At 55.0% G+C, this 16,683-nt stretch overlaps 1 protein-coding gene across 3 annotated transcripts; it reads left to right on the forward strand.

The window, feature by feature from the left end:
* The first annotated feature begins 4,890 nt into the window (after positions 1-4,890).
* Positions 4,891-15,527, forward strand: SMOX (spermine oxidase). 3 transcript variants are annotated; one of them, XM_004687371.2, is made up of 7 exons: positions 4,891-5,126; positions 7,162-7,388; positions 10,983-11,156; positions 11,305-12,064; positions 12,664-12,824; positions 14,505-14,594; positions 15,035-15,498. In XM_004687371.2, exons 1-7 carry the CDS (start codon positions 4,919-4,921, stop codon positions 15,170-15,172), a joined length of 1,758 nt encoding a protein of 585 aa, XP_004687428.1. In that variant the 5' UTR covers positions 4,891-4,918; the 3' UTR covers positions 15,173-15,498. The 3 variants fall into 3 exon arrangements, with proteins under 3 accessions (XP_004687428.1, XP_004687429.1, XP_012583876.1); XM_004687372.1 differs by lacking the exon at positions 14,505-14,594 and having other exon boundaries at positions 15,035-15,527; XM_012728422.1 differs by lacking the exon at positions 14,505-14,594 and having other exon boundaries at positions 4,897-5,126; positions 7,231-7,388.
* The last annotated feature ends 1,156 nt before the right edge of the window (positions 15,528-16,683 follow it).

The raw sequence follows: 16,683 nt of genomic DNA on the forward strand, positions 1-16,683 counted from the left end.
CCCACTGTGCCCACACAGCCACTGCCCGCACGCCCACTGTGCCCACACAGCCACTGCCCGCACGCCCACTGTGCCCACACAGCCACTGTGCCTGCACAAGTGTGTATATGTTAAAAGAACCCAGAGCCAGCTCCTGCCACGTGAGGTGGCTGTTTCTCACAAGCCAGCAGGCAGCCCCTGGGTGACGTTGGTTACGTGCACATGTTTGTATGTGTGTGTGTGTGTGTGGGGGGGGGGGTGCATGATGCTTCAAGCCAGAAAGGCTTTAAAGTCTTGGGGGCCAAGGACTACTGTGCTGAGACTTCCCTCAGGCCTGTTCCACAGCAGATTCTCAGTAGATTGTTAGGTTTTATTTCAGGTCAGTGAATGGCCGGCCATGCTCGCCTGTGAGGGGACTTGAGGTGGGCCTGGCAGTTCAGGGGAGGCAGCAGGTGAAGTCGGGGCTAGAGTCCACAGTTTCACCGGCTGTGGGGCTGACATGGCTTGAGCTGGTGGGTCAGGGAGGGCCTTTCACGGGGGCCTTCCAGCACGGAGGGTCTTCCCGCGTTGAGCTTTGGGACTGCTTGGTGCCCCGGCTGTTTTAACCTCCACAGGGAAAGTGCCAGGGGTGCCAGGTGCCCCCTGCCCTGTTCCGGGCATTTCTGAGAGGGGCTGAGCAGGGCTGGATGCTGGCGGCCAGGAGCAAAACAGGACTGTGGTGTTTGGTGAACAGGCAGCACTTCTTGGAGGGCGAATCTCTGCGAGTGAACTGGTGGTCACGAAGTTAGGAGTAGGGGTGAGCAGCGGTGGCAGGCACAGGCTCAGCTGCTGGCGGCTCTCCCCAGCCTCAGCCTCGGGCCTCCTGCTCTGATGCCCTCATGGGGTCTTTCTCCTTCCTCTCCTCCCCCCCCCCCCGTGGCCTTCTTTCCGCTGGGCTTCTTGGGCAGCGTCCATCAAGAGGTTGGGCCCTGGGCCGCAGGGGGAGTGGGGGATCAGAGGGGCATCTTGAATGGGGCTGGGACACTCATGCCAGGGCTGGCCCGGTTTCTTGAAACTGCCTGCTTGGGGACAAGGGCCCCCGGGCATGCACTCCCATTTTACCATGGAAGCGGGAGCAAGAAAGTCAGTGTCTGCTGCCCGGTGCCTCCCTCCGGCCCCGCTCCTCCTCCCGGCCTGGCTGAGCCAGCACTTTTTTCTTCTCTCCTTTATCTGCTCGAAAAGTACAGGGTGTTCTGTTTCTCCTGTGCATACAGATCAAGGAGCGGATGTTATTTATTTATTTCTTCCCCGACTTTTCCAAAGGCTGGAGCAGGACAGGCGGGCACTGAGTGTATTAAGTGATTCTGCTTCCTTAGTAAGGCATGTTCTCGTAAACAGTAGGGGAAAAATCTGAAAGGAAAAGAGGACCTAAGGCAACAGAAAACACATTACTTCCCACTCCGGCCGAGATACCAGCACCTGAGGTCCAGAACCCCCTGTAGCTGCTGGCAGAGCAGTTTGGCGGCCGGGGTGTGTTGATGCCACTGTCCGGAAGGGGGGCCCTGGGGCAGACGCCTCGTCTCTCTGCCCTCTGTGGGTGGCTTGTGAGGATCCTCTGTAGCCCAGTCTGCAGGCAAGGCTGGTGCAGGGGCAGGACTGTGGGGTTCCCCTGAAGGGCAGGGGTACAGTGACCTACGTGCTTAATGCTTCCACCCGGCACCCTACTTGTGTTCATCTGTTCGAATTCAAAGTGTCTGGTATGTGGAGAACTCGGGGTTCTGTGTTCACCTGAGGAGCACACTGCCCACCTGCAACGCCCTCCCCCCAACCCATTTAGGAACCGAGTTGCAGAGTCTGCTCATAACTGACTACAGAACTTTCAGATGATTTTTACATGAGCCTCAGGGATATACGACAATCTCGAGACCCCTACTTGGGGCCTTATTTGGCTCGGTAGTGAGGTAACGAGGACAGGCTGGCGGTTCGGAGAAGGCGGGTGAGCCGGAGCTCAGGTCGCTGGCTGGGAAGGCACACAGCTCCCGGATTGCTTTCTGACGTGGTGTCTGGGGAACCTGGGGGTTCTGTGATATTCCAGAGCCAGCAGGACCCCTGGTCACATTCCAGTCACACCGGGGTGCCACCTGTAAGGTTTGGGGAGTGCAGCGATCACCTCCTTATGTTGCATAAAAGCTTGTTCTGGGGGTGACCTGGGCCGGGCGCTTGGGGTGGAGGCCCAGAGATTGCTCACGGGCACGGGAACCCTACTACTGGGAGACTGGGACGTGGGGGCTGGGCAGGCATCAGCGCCACGTGGCACCACCCGGGAGGGCGCTGGGCAGTAGCCGCGTCGCAGCGCGGCAGCTCTGAGCGCTGGGCGTGTTTACAAGCGTAATGCAGGATCGGGCTCCATCTATCACGGACCCTGCGCCCCAGCTGGCCACCATAACTGTGGGATGCAAGCAGACACCCCCTCACCTCCAGGGAGTGGGCGGGGCGCCCTCCTGAGCCTGGAGACCAACGCGAGGGCCCGGCCGCGGGCGCCACCTTCCGGCGCTACAGAGAACGGGCTCTGTGCCCAGCCGGACTGGCGGGCGCCACTCTGCCCACCGCAGTGCGGGACCCGCGGCGGTGCGGGCAGCTGGTGGGATGTCAGACCTGGAGATGTGTGAAGAAGGAAGTTGGTGTGCAGCTTTTGATAGATGTGTGTATGTGTGTGCATATATATGTGTGTATGTGTGTGTGTGTATACCCATATATATTTATTTAAAGAGTTTTATTTTATTATTATTATTTTTTAAGATTTACTGATTTGTGCATACAGAACTGGGGTACAGGCCAGAGACTCAGGGGCGGTGAGAGGCTTCACCAGAGACAGAGGGGAGCAGAACAGGCAGATCGACAAAGGACACTGCTGAGGGGAGCAGCGGGCGGGTCAGGAGAGGTCTGCCGCGCCATGTGGTCACCTCCAGGACAGGCGGGGATTGAACTCATGCAGAAGTGGCTTTAGCTTCTTAGTGCTGTGCTTTAACCTGCTGCACCACCAGGGAGGGCCCTTTATTTTATTTTTAAAGATTTATTTATTTATGCATACAGACCTGGGGTGCAGGGTGGTGAGAGACTTCACCAGAGACAGAGTGGGATGCAGAACAGGCAGATCGACGAAGTACACTGCTGAGGGGAGCAGCGGGCAGGTCAGGAGAGGTCTGCCACGCCATGTGGGTCAGCTCCGGGGCTGGGGACCGAACTCACACTGAAGTGGCTGCAGCTGACTTGCATTGCTGCGCTTTAACCTGCTGTGCCCCTGAGGAGGGCCCATTGTTATATTATTTTCCATAGGGCGCCAGAAATGTGCTAGTCTCTGTTAGTTTGCGTTGCTAGTGAGAGGCCCACAGCGCGTCCCACTCAGTGGGTCTGTGGATGCACCCTGTCTGTGCCAGTGGCTCGTGTTCATTCACATCCTTCTACCCCCAGGAACCTCCCTCCTGACCCTTTTGGGTCCCTCCACTCCCCAGTTTCTCTCTGCCATCACAGAGCCATTGACCTCTTCATGAAGTTCACAAGAATGTCCCCATATAGTCTGTGCTCTCTCTGGCTTCTTTTGCTCCGCGTGATGTTACTGAGAGTGTGGCTGGTTTGGTTCTGCTGATTGCTGAAGCCCGTTCTCCTATGCGAACCCACACTTAGCACGTGTATTTATGCATCCTCTAGCGGGTGAGCTCTTGGCACTTTCTGGTTATTACAAGTAAAGCTGCTATAGACGTCCGTTTGCAGGCCCCTCTGGTTGGCCTCTTTCTCTTGGACCTGTTCTTGGACGTTGATTGATGGCTGTGTTTACTAGGCAGGAGCGACAGCTTTAGACGCAGCCCGTGTGACCCCCCCCCAGCCGCTGTCTTCCACCTGCATTCACCCCAGGGAGGCCGCTTGGGGCAGGGAGGGAACAGGGCCGGGGTCAGAGTGAGTGGCACCCCAGGACGGCCCACAGATTCCTTCCGACTCTCATGGGCACTCTGGGAATAGGAGGGTAGGCTCGCCCAGCCGCCAGCCAGGCCAGGGACCCCCCCCGCCCCCCAGCCGCCATCTCCCCAGCCTGGCGTCGCTGAGCAAGCTGGCTTAGTGTAACTGTCAATTTGATGTCTGGCTCTGGTGCCACGGCGCTCACGGTCCACTCTTTCCTGGGCTTCTCGCTGCTTTGTGGTGACCGAGAGGCTGGGTGTCTGGGGAAACCAACAGAGACCTACCCAGAATAGCAGAGGCTTGTTAATACCATACCAGCCTTGTGGCACTTTCTGGGGGGGAGGGTGGGCCCATGTCCTGCCCACCCAGCTGCTGCTTCACTAAGGCTGCAAAACCTGACAGGACGCCTGAGGAGAAGAGAAGGAGCAAGGGAGAGAGGGAAGCGCCAGGCACGGGAGGGAGGGCAGAGGTCCAGTGCTGTGTGTGTGTGTGGATACGGGGTGGTGGGCATCTTGAGGCCTGTGGGCATCCTCAGGTCCATGTGAGTATCCCGCATCTGTGGGAGTATCCTGGGGTCCATGTGAGGTGGACCCCAGGGGTCTTCCTGGGCTGAGAGGGTCCGTGGTCAGCAGCACCAGGTCATTTACTCATGACTGACCTCCTCAGACATCCCCTTGTCTCAGCAGCAGGAGAGCGCTAGTGCCTAGCAGGTGGGTGGGAGCGATGGGTTTCAGGGGCTCCCAGGTCTCCTGCTTACTGGTGGGGGGCCACAGTGCAGCCTCCTTTTATGTCTTCCCTGCCTCTCCCTCCCGCCCTTTCCACATCTCTCGGGGATGGCTTTCCCGGTCCAGCTCCTTGGGGAGGAAGGGGAGGGCCCCCGAAGTCGCCCCTTGAGGGCACGGGCCGTGAGCGGCCCGTGGCGCAGTGGGCAGTGGCGTGGAAGGCCGACGGGTGAGCTGTGGCCCCCCCACCCCCCGCAGGTTTCTAGGAGGCGAGTGCGGACGGTATGCAAAGTTGTGACTCCAGTGGCGACAGTGCGGATGACCCTCTCAGTCGTGGCCTTCGGAGAAGGGGACAGCCTCGTGTGGTGGTGATCGGCGCGGGCTTGGCTGGCCTGGCTGCGGCCAAAGCGCTTCTGGAGCAGGGCTTCACGGATGTCACTGTGCTCGAGGCTTCCAGCTGCATCGGAGGCCGAGTGCAGAGCGTGAAACTTGGTGAGTGCCGCTCCCGCCTGCTCGGCCCCACACCCTGGCCCCCGCCCCAAGTCTTGCCTTCTGGCCTCTTCCCTGGGGGAGTAGGTCCGCCCTACACGCTGCCTGCCATATCCCAGAAGCTGCCTTCGCTTCCCTCTGAAGTGGGCAGCTTGGGGCTCTTGCCTCCATTTCGAGGTGATGACCTGGGGTTCATGGTGTTTAGGAGGAAGGGGACACTAGAATCTACCTTTCTTGGCAGTGTTTGTCTTACAGGGAGGGGAATTCTGCAAGTTTCTATTTGTCATTAACTTCTGCATGTGGATGAGTATGTTGTGACTGAGGTTCAGCTCTGGGGCAACAGGACTCAGGCTGCAGAGGTGGGAGGGGTTTTGGGCCTCTGTTGGGGTGACAGGCAGTTGTTAGGGTTGTCTGGGGAGAGGGTCAGTCTAGGGCGCAGCATAAGGAGGACTCGGGAGAAAGCAGCCAGGGAAGAGGTTTTCCCCAGGGAGCGCAGGTTTTGCCAGGGGTCATAGAGGATGGGAGTTGCTTGAGATGCAGCCGGAGGTCAGGGCTTCCCAGCCAGGGGGTGTGAGCCTGGGGCGAGGCCACCAGTGGCCCAGTGGGATGACACCAGTGCCTGCAGTGTGGGGTTATTTTGTGTCTGTCCCCATGTGGGGCAGCAAGGCCAAGCACATGCTGGGCACCCACTTGTGATGGGTAGGGAGGCTGGCCCAGAGAGGCAGGTGGCGAGGTTAGAACAAGCGCACCCCAAGGACATTGGGGACCTTCTCCCTCCTCTCTCAGCCTGAGCACGTGAATTGCCTTCCCTTCAGCACTTGCAGGAGGGTGTGCGTGACTCTACGCTGGTTTTGCTCTGGCACACAGCACTGTGTGTTGGCACTGAGGATGAAAGACCCTCATAAACCTGGAACAGCCAGCCTGAAGTCTGCACTCTTTGCTTGACATGTGATTGGCAGGCTTGGAGCCTGAGGGGAGTGGGGGCTCAATCTTGATATGACCGTCAAGGTCTGACACGGAAGCAGAGGCGAGAGGACAGATGGCCCAGGCTTGTGACAGCTGAGACCTCTGGGGAGTGGTGCTATGAGGCCGTGAGGCTGAGGATGCCTTCCGGGGGAGCGAGCTTGGGTGGGCTTCAGGAGATGGGAGTTGGGGAGGCAGTGAGGAGGAGGAGGGGAAACGCCCAAGGAACAAGCTGTGAGTGAGGTGAGGCAGACCCTGCGGGAGGCACCCTGGGGCCGGTGTGTCTGAGTGCCTGGCCATGGACGCGGCTGGCCCTGGGTGCTGACCGGACCTCATTTCTCCATCAGGATAAGCCAGGGTTTCTCTCTGTAGGGGCACTTTTTTTGGTCACCCATTTTTATTTATTTTTAATTTTTTATATTAGTTTATTTTTACATATTTTTGTGCATTTTCCCATCTCAGTCCTCTTGGGTTTCCCATCACCAGATCACCTATGTGCCATCACCATAGTCCAGTGCACTTCCCTCCCCCCTCTGTAGGGGCCTTTTAAGGGGGTGAGGGAGGAAGCCAGGAGGCTTCTTGAGGCCTGGGCTGTGAAGTTGAGTTGGGAGGTGCTACTCTCTGTCTGGGAGGGGATTCAATGCTGGGGCCACAGGGGACTTTCAGGAACTGGAAGAAGGCCAGATGGGGACCTGGGGTCTCCTGTGTCTACTTGCTGGCATCTCGGGTCCATCACTGGGACCGCTGTATCCTTAGGTATCCCCAGAGTTTCCTGAGGGAGAGGCCTCTAAGAGGAAGGAGGGTTTGGGGGCTGGTATTATCTTAGTAAAAGATGTTTGGTGGGGTGACTGGGCAATCTGGAGTCATTTTGGGTGTCAGTCATTGTCATTGTGCCACATACGGTTTCCCTGGGAACTTTTTACTGAGGATTTTGGTTTTGCCAGAGGGATGCTGCTTCCCTTCCTGCTCTGTTATAGGGAGTGGAAGGATCTTCTTGGAGGATTGGGGGGGGGGCAGCATTTTGGCCCTCTCTGAAGTCCTTGCCCCTCTGAGGGCCTATTGTTGCCCCCATCAGGACACGCCACCTTTGAGCTGGGAGCTACCTGGATCCATGGCTCCCATGGGAACCCCATCTATCATCTAGCAGAAGCCAATGGCCTCTTGGAAGAGACAACTGATGGGGAGCGCAGTGTGGGCCGCATCAGCCTCTACTCCAAGAATGGCGTGGCCTGTTACCTTACCAACCGTGGCCGCAGGATCCCCAAGGACGTGGTTGAGGAATTCAGCGATTTATACAACGAGGTGCGGTGTCAGCAGGGCAACTGGCCAAGGGGGTGGGGGGTGGGGATGCCCTGGCATGTGGGGGCGTTGAGGTGTCTGCTGGGGCCTTCCACGACCTGGATGTGGCTTGCCACTCTCTGGGCCCTGCGTTTGGAAGAACAGGACAGCCTGGGGGTAGAATGAAGATGAGGAGTGGAGAAGTCTTGGGTAAGAGATGATTGATACACATGATTAAATATTCTCCAGAAAGACTTTAAACATTTTTTATTCAGTGGAGGTAGTGATCATTCTTATTGTTTTTTGATATTTTTGTAGATGCTAACTAAAAACAACCCTTTATTTTCTAATTGTTTCTGGTTATAGAAATAGGGAAGATTTTGACATATTTTTAGTTATCTTGCTAAAGTATCTTAATGCTAACGATGTATTGGTTAAAATATTAATTGTATAACTTATAGTTTAATATTTTGGAATTTTATGTATAATCATAGACAAAAAAATGAGTATTTTGATTTTCCTTTTTAATCTTCAGTGTTGTCCAGCTGCACTTTCCAGGGTGATGGGCATGTTTTAGGCTGGCACGCTCTAGTGTGGTAACCACTTGCCACATGTAGCTTTTGAGCACGTGAATGTAGCTAATGAAACCAAGGAACTAAATATCTAATTTAATTTTAATTTTATTCGCCACAGGTGTCTAGTGGCTACTGTATTGGAAAGCACAGCCTCTGACTGTTCATTTGCTTTTCTTGCCTTATTGCACTGGCTGGCATCTTCAGTACAGTGCTGGAGGCAGTGGCACACAGCCTTGTCTGATACAGGTTTATGAAGGAAAGTTAATACTTGTAGTCTCTCTCAGTGGTGCTGTGAGTTGCACTGAACAAGCATGTAGGCCCTACCTGTTGGTCACTTCAGCACCCTTCAAGGTTGTTGGCTTGTTCTGTCATATACCTATTGTAGTTTTTCTTTATCTTTTGGGTGTGGGAAGCAAGGGGACTACTCTTTGTTTTGGGGTAGTCCCTGGTCAGTGGAGGGCAGCACCTTCTGCCTCTTGTGTGTGCGCGTAGGTATAGTGTCTTCATCCTGTGGTACTGTGTGCTCTCACTCATGTACAGAGGCTGAAATGTTAATGAGCAGATAAGAACTAGTATTCTTGAAACTAGACCTTCCTGGTCTACTGGGAGTCAGTCATGCCCCTATTCCTAGGTTGGGTGCTTCAAGCATGCCTCTTGAGAATGACTCAGAGTCTATAGCTTGCTTGTTTGTTTTTTTTTTAAATACCCTTAAAACTAGATCACTATCAACTTTTGTTTGTGGGTTTTGAACATCAAGAGTGTGATTGATGGCGAGTAGAATGGATAAAGGTAGGTTATCCATCTGGGTGGTGATCCTTTGGGTCACAGGGAGGAGGTGTTAGCCATGAGGTCAAAAAATAGGTTTCCTTGCCTGGCTCTTAACCAGCCTGAAGCCATGCCTGCGGGTGACTTCATAATAAATAGGCACCCTCACTCCAGAGATGCCTTTGAAATGCTATTCATTTGAATATTTTTGATAACAAATGAATGTGCATGTACAATAGCATCACACAGAGCTTAGCCTCTAGGGACAACTGACTTAAATGCCTGTCTTACCATTATTGTATAATCTTGAACAAGGCACTGAGTCTCTCTGAGTCTTACTTTCATCATCTGTAAAGTGGGACATTGTTACACCTACTTCACGGAAATTAAGTGAAATCCCAGTGAAAAGCACGCAATGAGAATCGGGGTGAGTAGTGTTAGCTGTTACAGGACTGTCCCATTTCCCTGGGGTCACCTTGGGAGGAGGTCACTTAACCCCAGACAGGAGACTGTACCCATTGGACAAACCCACTCAACTCAGGCTGTTCTGGTTGGTGGCTGACACAAAGACTCACCTAGATGGACCACTCACACCTGTTACTCTTCAGCTGGGCGTTTTGGCCTCTAGTCAGCATAAGCTAGGGACTAGCTACCATGTTCCTTATCACCCAACAGAAAAAATCCAGGGAGGAGGAGAGGTAGTGAGTTGAAAGCCTGACTCACCCAGAGCTACAGGGTGAGGAATGCGCTGAGGGTTCTAGCGAAGGCCAAACCCCCAGCATCTCTCTTGTGACTATAGGGAGGAAAAATGAACAATTTAACTTACTTTCTTCTTTATATCTTATACTTCAGGGACATATTTAATTCATGTTTCTGTCTCATGTGGAGGTCTCTGCCTGGAACGGAATGGCGAGGAGTGGGCAGGAACACCTTCCTGCCACTTCTCTACAGCACTGGGCTGGCCCCAGGACGGGGTAACAAAGCAGATGTGATTCCCCTGAATATGTGCAAATCAAATCCAAGTTCACTTTAGGAAGGGACGCACACTAGTAATTGGTACTGACCATGGATGTTTGGCCAAGGAACCTATATTTTCCAGTGTCCCAGAGGGAGAGTGGGTATGTGATTGTGTTCACAACCCTTCAATGATGCCAGGGCCTTGGATAAATCCAGAGTCCTCGGCATGACCCTTAATCCTTTGTGCCCTGGCCCTGCCTGCCTTTCCACAGTCTTCTCTTGCAGCTTTCTCTCTCTGTGCTGCCCACTTGAGCAAGACTGGACTGCTGTGAATGCAGCTGGCAGGCTGCCTCCCCCTTCCTCATCTTTGAGTATGCTGTTCCTTTTGCCTAGAATACATGTCTACTCCTCCCCTCTGTCAGCCTGACTGTGCCTGACTTCCAGGGTTGACTGGGTGGATCTCCCACCCCCGGGATTCCTTCCCAACACAGCACATACACAGAAACAGTCTTGTTACGTCTCCCCAGCCGAGTGAAGGCAGGGATCACTCACCACTGCAGCCTGTGTCTGGCACAGAGCCCACTAAATGTTTGTTAGGTAAATATTAGGGCTCAGACCTTACCTTTTGGGGATCCCATGGCTGACTCAAGACTGGCTTGCTTTCCTCGGGGAGATGTGCCCAGAGTTTGGTGGGGTTAGGAACGAGGCAGGCAGGATGGGCAGCAGGACCCTACTCCTGGGGACCTTTTTGTCAGTGAGAGGCAGGGGGAGTTCTTGCAGGCAGGTCCCTGGCATGCTGGGGCCTCCCCCCGCCCCATGCACTGCCCCAGGGTGGCCATCTTCCTTACATGTGTCTGAGGTTTGTAGTCAAGTGGGGTGCTTTGCGCGGAGAGGAGCAGGGCCAGAGAGGGTCTCCTGGGACATTATCCCGCCTTTCCACCCAACGCCGGCCAGGCCACCATTGTAGCCTGCTCTCTCGGGAGCGAGTGAAACAGACCTACTTGCAGTGGTGTCCTGTTCACGGACTGCAATGGTATCGAACATGTCACCTTGTTCAGAGTAAGCACCCAACAGAAGAGTGGGGCCCATGCCAGCTCTCACTGGCTCAGGGGGCCTTTGATTGCTTGCCACTGACACACCTAGACCTTGACCCTGTAGGTACAGCCACCAGGTAGCTGATTCACCAAGACAGAGAGGCTGTGCATGGGCCCAGTACTCAGGGGACCCTCGGGAGGTGGCGACTTTAGAGCTGGGCCCTGTGGTCTGAGATGGAGGTGGGGTGAGGGAGAGTATTTTCAGTCTTCTGGGCTCTCTCCGGCAGGTCTATAACTTGACCCAGGAGTTCTTCCGGCATGGTAAACCAGTCAATGCTGAGAGTCAGAACAGCGTGGGGGTGTTCACCCGGGAGGAGGTGCGCAACCGCATCAGGAACGACCCTGATGAGCCGGAGGCCACCAAGCGCCTGAAGCTCGCCATGATCCAGCAGTACCTGAAGGTATCTTTGCTGCCTGGGACTTTGTTGAGTGCAGATGCCAGGACAGACGCTGCGCTCTGGGTCTGAGGAAGGTGGCACTGCTGTGAGCCTCTCCCCTGTCCTGCTCGGCCTTGGTGCTCACCTGCCTTGTCTCTTGTCCCGCTCGCAGGTGGAGAGCTGTGAGAGTAGCTCACACAGCATGGATGAGGTGTCCCTGAGCGCCTTTGGGGAGTGGACGGAGATCCCAGGCGCCCACCACATCATCCCCTCGGGCTTCATGAAGGTTGTGGAGCTGCTGGCGGAGGGCATCCCCGCCCATGTCATCCAGCTGGGGAAGCCGGTCCGCTGTGTTCACTGGGACCAGGCCTCGGCCCGCCGCCGAGGTCCTGAGATTGAGCCTCGGGGCGAAAGTGACCACAATCACAACTCCGGGGAGGGCAGCCAAAGTGGAGAGGCGCCCCCCGGGGACGGGGAGGATGAGGATGCGCAGTGGCCGGTGATGGTGGAGTGCGAGGACTGTGAGGTGATCCCGGCCGACCACGTGATCGTGACCGTGTCGCTGGGCGTGCTCAAGAGGCAGCACGCCAGCCTCTTCCGGCCAGGCCTGCCCGCCGAGAAGGTGGCTGCCATCCACCGCCTGGGCATTGGCACCACCGACAAAATCTTTCTTGAATTTGAGGAGCCCTTCTGGGGTCCCGAGTGCAACAGCCTCCAGTTTGTGTGGGAGGACGAGGCGGAGAGCCGCACCCTCACCTATCCGCCGGAGCTCTGGTACCGCAAGATCTGCGGCTTCGACGTCCTGTACCCGCCAGAGCGTTACGGCCACGTGCTGAGCGGCTGGATCTGCGGGGAGGAGGCCCTCGTCATGGAGAGGTGCGACGATGAGGCGGTGGCCGAGATCTGCACCGAGATGCTGCGGCAGTTCACTGGTGCGTCCCTCGGCGTCCACCTCACCCCCACCCGCCAGGCCTCCCAGCACCCCAGCGCTCCCTGGGAGAATCACCTCTGGGCACTGTGTTTCAGTCTGGCTCCCAAACCATGTCCCGCCCCCAGTTTGCAGCTGGAAATGCCCAGAGCCAGAGCCCCCGTGTCCTTCTCTTTCTAGGTCCTGAAGGGTAAATTCAGCTATCCTTGCAGAACCTCAGGCCACCCATTTCCTTCTCATCTGATCTTGCTAAGGGACGGGCCCATCTTTACTGACACTCATAGTTGCCACCTTTCATCCGCTGTCCCAGAGGAGCCTCCGAAGAAGCCCTGAAGTTGGAGGGGAAACGTGGTTATCTGGAGACAGGGAATCCAGGCTCAGAGAGATGGAGTGTTTTGCTGCAGTCACAGGAAATGTTGAAGGGTGCACAGTCTGAGCCCAGGCGCCCTCCTCTGTCCACCACCCAGCACCCTCCCTGCCTGCACGTGGCAGCTGAGCCCCCTAGGCACCCCAGAAGCGGAGTGGGAGCGGTCTCTTCAGAGGGCTTCTGCTTGCGCCCATTTCTTACCCTGTGTCCTTTGGGGTCTTCTGATTTCCCGACAGGGAACCCTAATATTCCGAAGCCTCGTCGAATCCTGCGCTCAGCCTGGGGCAGCAACCCCTACTTCCGGGGCTCCTACTCATACACGCAGGTGGGCTCGAGTGGGGCGGACGTGGAGCGACTGGCCAAGCCCCTGCCACACACCGAGAGCTCCAAGACAGCGGTGAGTGCGCGGGGCCCGGTGAGCGCCAGCCTGTGGGCGAGGGGTTTGGTGTATGTGGGCGGGGAGGGGTGAGCACGTGCTGTCTCCAGGGTACGATGGGAGAGGGCTGGAAGAGAAAACCAGAAAATGTGCACTTAACATCTGGAAGAAAAGATGGAATCTGAGGTGTGAAATGCTTTCCTGAGGTATATGAACAGTCATTTAGTGCTGGGCCGTCCTATATGGCAGCGGTTAGCTGCACTGCAGTGAAGTCAGTATAGCTCAAATTGAGTGAATCAGTTAGAGATTAGTTCTTCAGTAGCACTAACCGCATTTCAAGTCCGGGAGCCACCTGTGGCTAGTGGCTGCCACAGTGGCTTGTGTAGTTACAGCAACTTTCCCTCATCATGGAGTTCTGTGGACAGCGCTGTCACCAGGAGTAAGTGTTCCCAATATGCCTTAGAAAATCAAATTGAGAATCATAGTTCTCTCTCAAATGATGTCAACTATGATGTTGGAGAGAAAATAATAAATCTGAGAGAAATAATTATCTCTACATCTCTGTTCCCGTAAAATGGCTTTTGTATTCCTGCTAAGCCAACGTTAAAATCCCAGCAGAACTGTTTAAAGCAATTCTTGGTGAAGGGGACTCGTCAAACCTCAGCCTGTGTGCCGTGCTCAGGGGGAGCAGAGAAGGCTCTCCCTGCCACCCAAATCACACCCCTGCAAAGAAAGCTAGCCTCTTGCCATCTGCCTCAGTTAGGACTAGTGCCATAACAGAAAGCAAAATGAAACAAAAATAAGACGGATGTGTCTCACACAAAAGGAAAGCTGGAGGTAGGTAGCATTGGCATCTGGCTTCCATCTGCACAGCCACCTCAAGAGGGCTGCAGGGGCTCCTGCTCTCACTTCTGCGTCTTAGGCTGCAAGGATGGGGCAGGCAGAGGGCTGTCAGCATCTTTAGACAACAGTGCCCTGAACTTACTCAAAGCTGATTGGCTAGAATGTAATCCCACGGCCACGCCGTGGCTAGTGAGGCCGAGACGTCATTTCAATTCATGATGGCACTGGAGCCAGCTCAAAATCAGGGCTTTGTCACTGAGGAGAAATAGGGGAATGGGTGTGGGAGGAGGCAGCTTGCCCTCTGCACAATACACCCCCATGGCTCAACCAGCTCTTTACTGGTGAGTTAAAGCCTCAAGACTCAGAGTGGGGGGTGTAGGTGACTACGAATAGCAGCCCAGTGTCACCTGCAGTAGAAAGGCAGGTGCCCAGGGCAGCCCAGGCTAGCCCAGCCCTGCTGAGTTCACAACTGCATTCTGTGGGGTTCCTAGAGGGTGGCTTCGTGCACTCCATTTGAGAGGCAAAGTCTGACTGAAGCCTGGAGAGGGAGCACTGTGCTCGGCAGCCGGCTTTCTCCAGGTGGATCCCTGGCTGTGGCAAAATTCTCACTGTCCCTCAAACAAGACCTGCTTGGGTGCAGTTTTGCCCTCTACTTTTTCTTCTTCTTGAAGCATCCTTTGCCTGTTTACTTACCTAATCTGTTCCAAGGAGCCATCCACACGTCCTGTTCCCTGGGAAGCTTTGTGCGTCCCCCTGACGGTGGGCCTCTTCTGGGCTCTCAGCAAGTTGCCCAAATACCCATCACGTCGCGTTTGACGCCGTTTAGTAATTGGGTTTCGTGTCTGGCTTCCCCACTAGCATGGAAGCTCCTCAAAGCAGCAGCCCGGTCACCTTTTATCTTCCAAGTGCCCAGAACAGTCCCTGGACCCTAATAGGGGCTCCATAAAGGTTTGTTAAATTATCGCCTAACTTTATCGAGTGCTTATGTTCTTCCAGGTTCTAAGTGCTTTGGTTTCATTTATCCTTACTACCCTCCTAGCAAGCAGGTGGTATAAATTCTATTTTGCAAATGAGAAAATTAAGTCTCTAAAACCACTTGCCCTGAGTTCACTAGCAAGAGGCACAATGAGTTTCTGAGACTGAGGAACCAGGACTCCTCAAAGCCTCAGAACAAAAAGATCTGAGACCCAGAAGTTTGGGGCAGAAGCAAGGGAAGGTGGCCATGTGGGATGGGCAACTCCTCCTCCTGTGGAAGCAGCAATACCTGCATCTCAGATGCCTGCTCACTCCTCTGTGACTCGTAGTAGGGACGGGAGGGCCTGGGGCAGACAGGTAGCCTCTTGACGTGTCCTGTTCCTCTGCCCCTCACCTTCCTGTCCCCTGCCCAGCCCATGCAGGTGCTGTTCTCGGGCGAGGCCACTCATCGCAAATACTACTCCACCACCCACGGTGCTCTGCTCTCTGGCCAGCGCGAGGCTGCCCGTCTCATAGAGATGTACCGAGACCTCTTCCAGCAGGGGCCTTGAGGGCCTCCTCACTGCGCAGTGTGGTCCTCAAAGAACCACTAACTCGTGACCACCAGCCCTGCCGCCTTGCTGTGTCCTCCTAATTCCCTAATCTTCTGTAGAATGGGTTTTCATCGTTCGTAGAGTAGACACCCTGACTGCTTCAGACCTGGCTCTGTAGCTCTTCCTTTTCTCCATGCCAGGTCTTGCCCAGGGTGGGGCCTGCTGATTTACCTCTGTGCTCTGACCTCTGACCTCCCTGTGCCTCTCCTCCCCTCCTGCCTTGTCATTGTAAGTGCCTTCAATACTTTGCATTTTGGGATAATAAAAGAGGTTCGCCCTTCCTGTGCTCCTCAGCTTCTCTCTTTGGTTTTCTGTTTTTTTTTTTTTGGGGGGGGAGGCATCCATCTGAGGGGGGGATGTGACCTGGTTTTGCTCCCAGCAGGGAAGATGCCTGCCTTTTCTGGAAGAGCTATCACCTCACCCTTATGTGTTGTGGTGATTTGTCTTCCTGCTGGTGAGGCCTCTCAGGGATAAAGACACCTACCTGAGCAGCTGCATCTCCTTCAGGCCAGACCTGGGCCTGTCCATGGAGTGCAGGCAGTTCCTGGGCGGGGACACCAGTTCTGACTCCATGCCAGGCTCAGGTGTGTTAATTATTAACCACTGGGCACAGAGCCCCAGGGTTGGCCCCGAGGTGACTGCTGTTGACTTCTGGGAAGGCAGTCTGCTCATTCCCCTGTATCTCAGGTGGCCCCCACCTGCTGTGTACCAAGGGCCTGTCACTTACTGGTGTCTTGTCTTTGCTGGGTGAATACACGCTGACAGACACATCTACCTGCAGATACATCGACACATCTTCTTCACTTATGGGTGCTTTTTTTTTTTTCAACACACCCCCCTTTGAAGGAGGGGATGTGGCCTGGCTGTGCCTGCTAATCCTACTGTTACATTGAAAATATGTCAAAAATGCTGCTGAAAGCACAGCCAGCTGCCACCACCCAGCACCTCAGGAGAGGATGGCACCACGGTTTCTGCCAAACACACGTAGTTTCACACCATGGTAAAGGTCTAAGTGGAACCACCGTAAGTTGGGGACTGTCTGTGCACACCCCTATATCTACTCCCTCACACACCCCTCCCCTCCAGATATACCCACCCACTCACAGCAGTGTCCACACACAGGCCTAGGACTTTAAAGAACATTTAGTCACTTACTCCAGATTTCTAGTGGAAGAATTCAAGTTTTGTAGAGTTGGAGGTGGCGGAGGGGTCAGAGGAGTTGTGAAAAGCCAGCCCTCTACTCCCCATCCCCCAGCCTGACTCTGTATGAGCTCAGCTTGGGTCCTTCTTGAAGTTTAGAACATTGGCCATGATAGGACTCCACCCCTCTGCCCCTCACCCCAGGTGATGGAGGAGATGCCAACATGTACACACCTTGACACCTGCCTACCTGCTCCCTTCCCCCAACCATGCACCCATTTTCCTGCTGTGCCAGGCTGGCCCACCACCATGGATTCATATTCGTGTCA

Source organism: Condylura cristata, unplaced genomic scaffold (genome assembly GCF_000260355.1).
Source record: "Condylura cristata isolate star-nosed mole 26May11 unplaced genomic scaffold, ConCri1.0 scaffold00022, whole genome shotgun sequence".
Lineage (NCBI taxonomy): Eukaryota > Metazoa > Chordata > Mammalia > Eulipotyphla > Talpidae > Condylura > Condylura cristata.

What these genes read in the sequence shown, in the direction of transcription:
- SMOX (XM_004687371.2), top strand. Translation starts at nt 4,919, where the DNA reads ATGCAAAGTTGTGACTCCAGTGGCGACAGTGCGGATGACCCTCTCAGT. An exon ending in TCAGCGATTTATACAACGAG is followed by an intron (nt 7,389 to 10,982) that starts GTGCGGTGTCAG and finishes TCTCTCCGGCAG; the next exon opens with GTCTATAACTTGACCCAGGA. An exon ending in CTAATAGGGGCTCCATAAAG is followed by an intron (nt 14,595 to 15,034) that starts GTTTGTTAAATT and finishes TCCCCTGCCCAG; the next exon opens with CCCATGCAGGTGCTGTTCTC.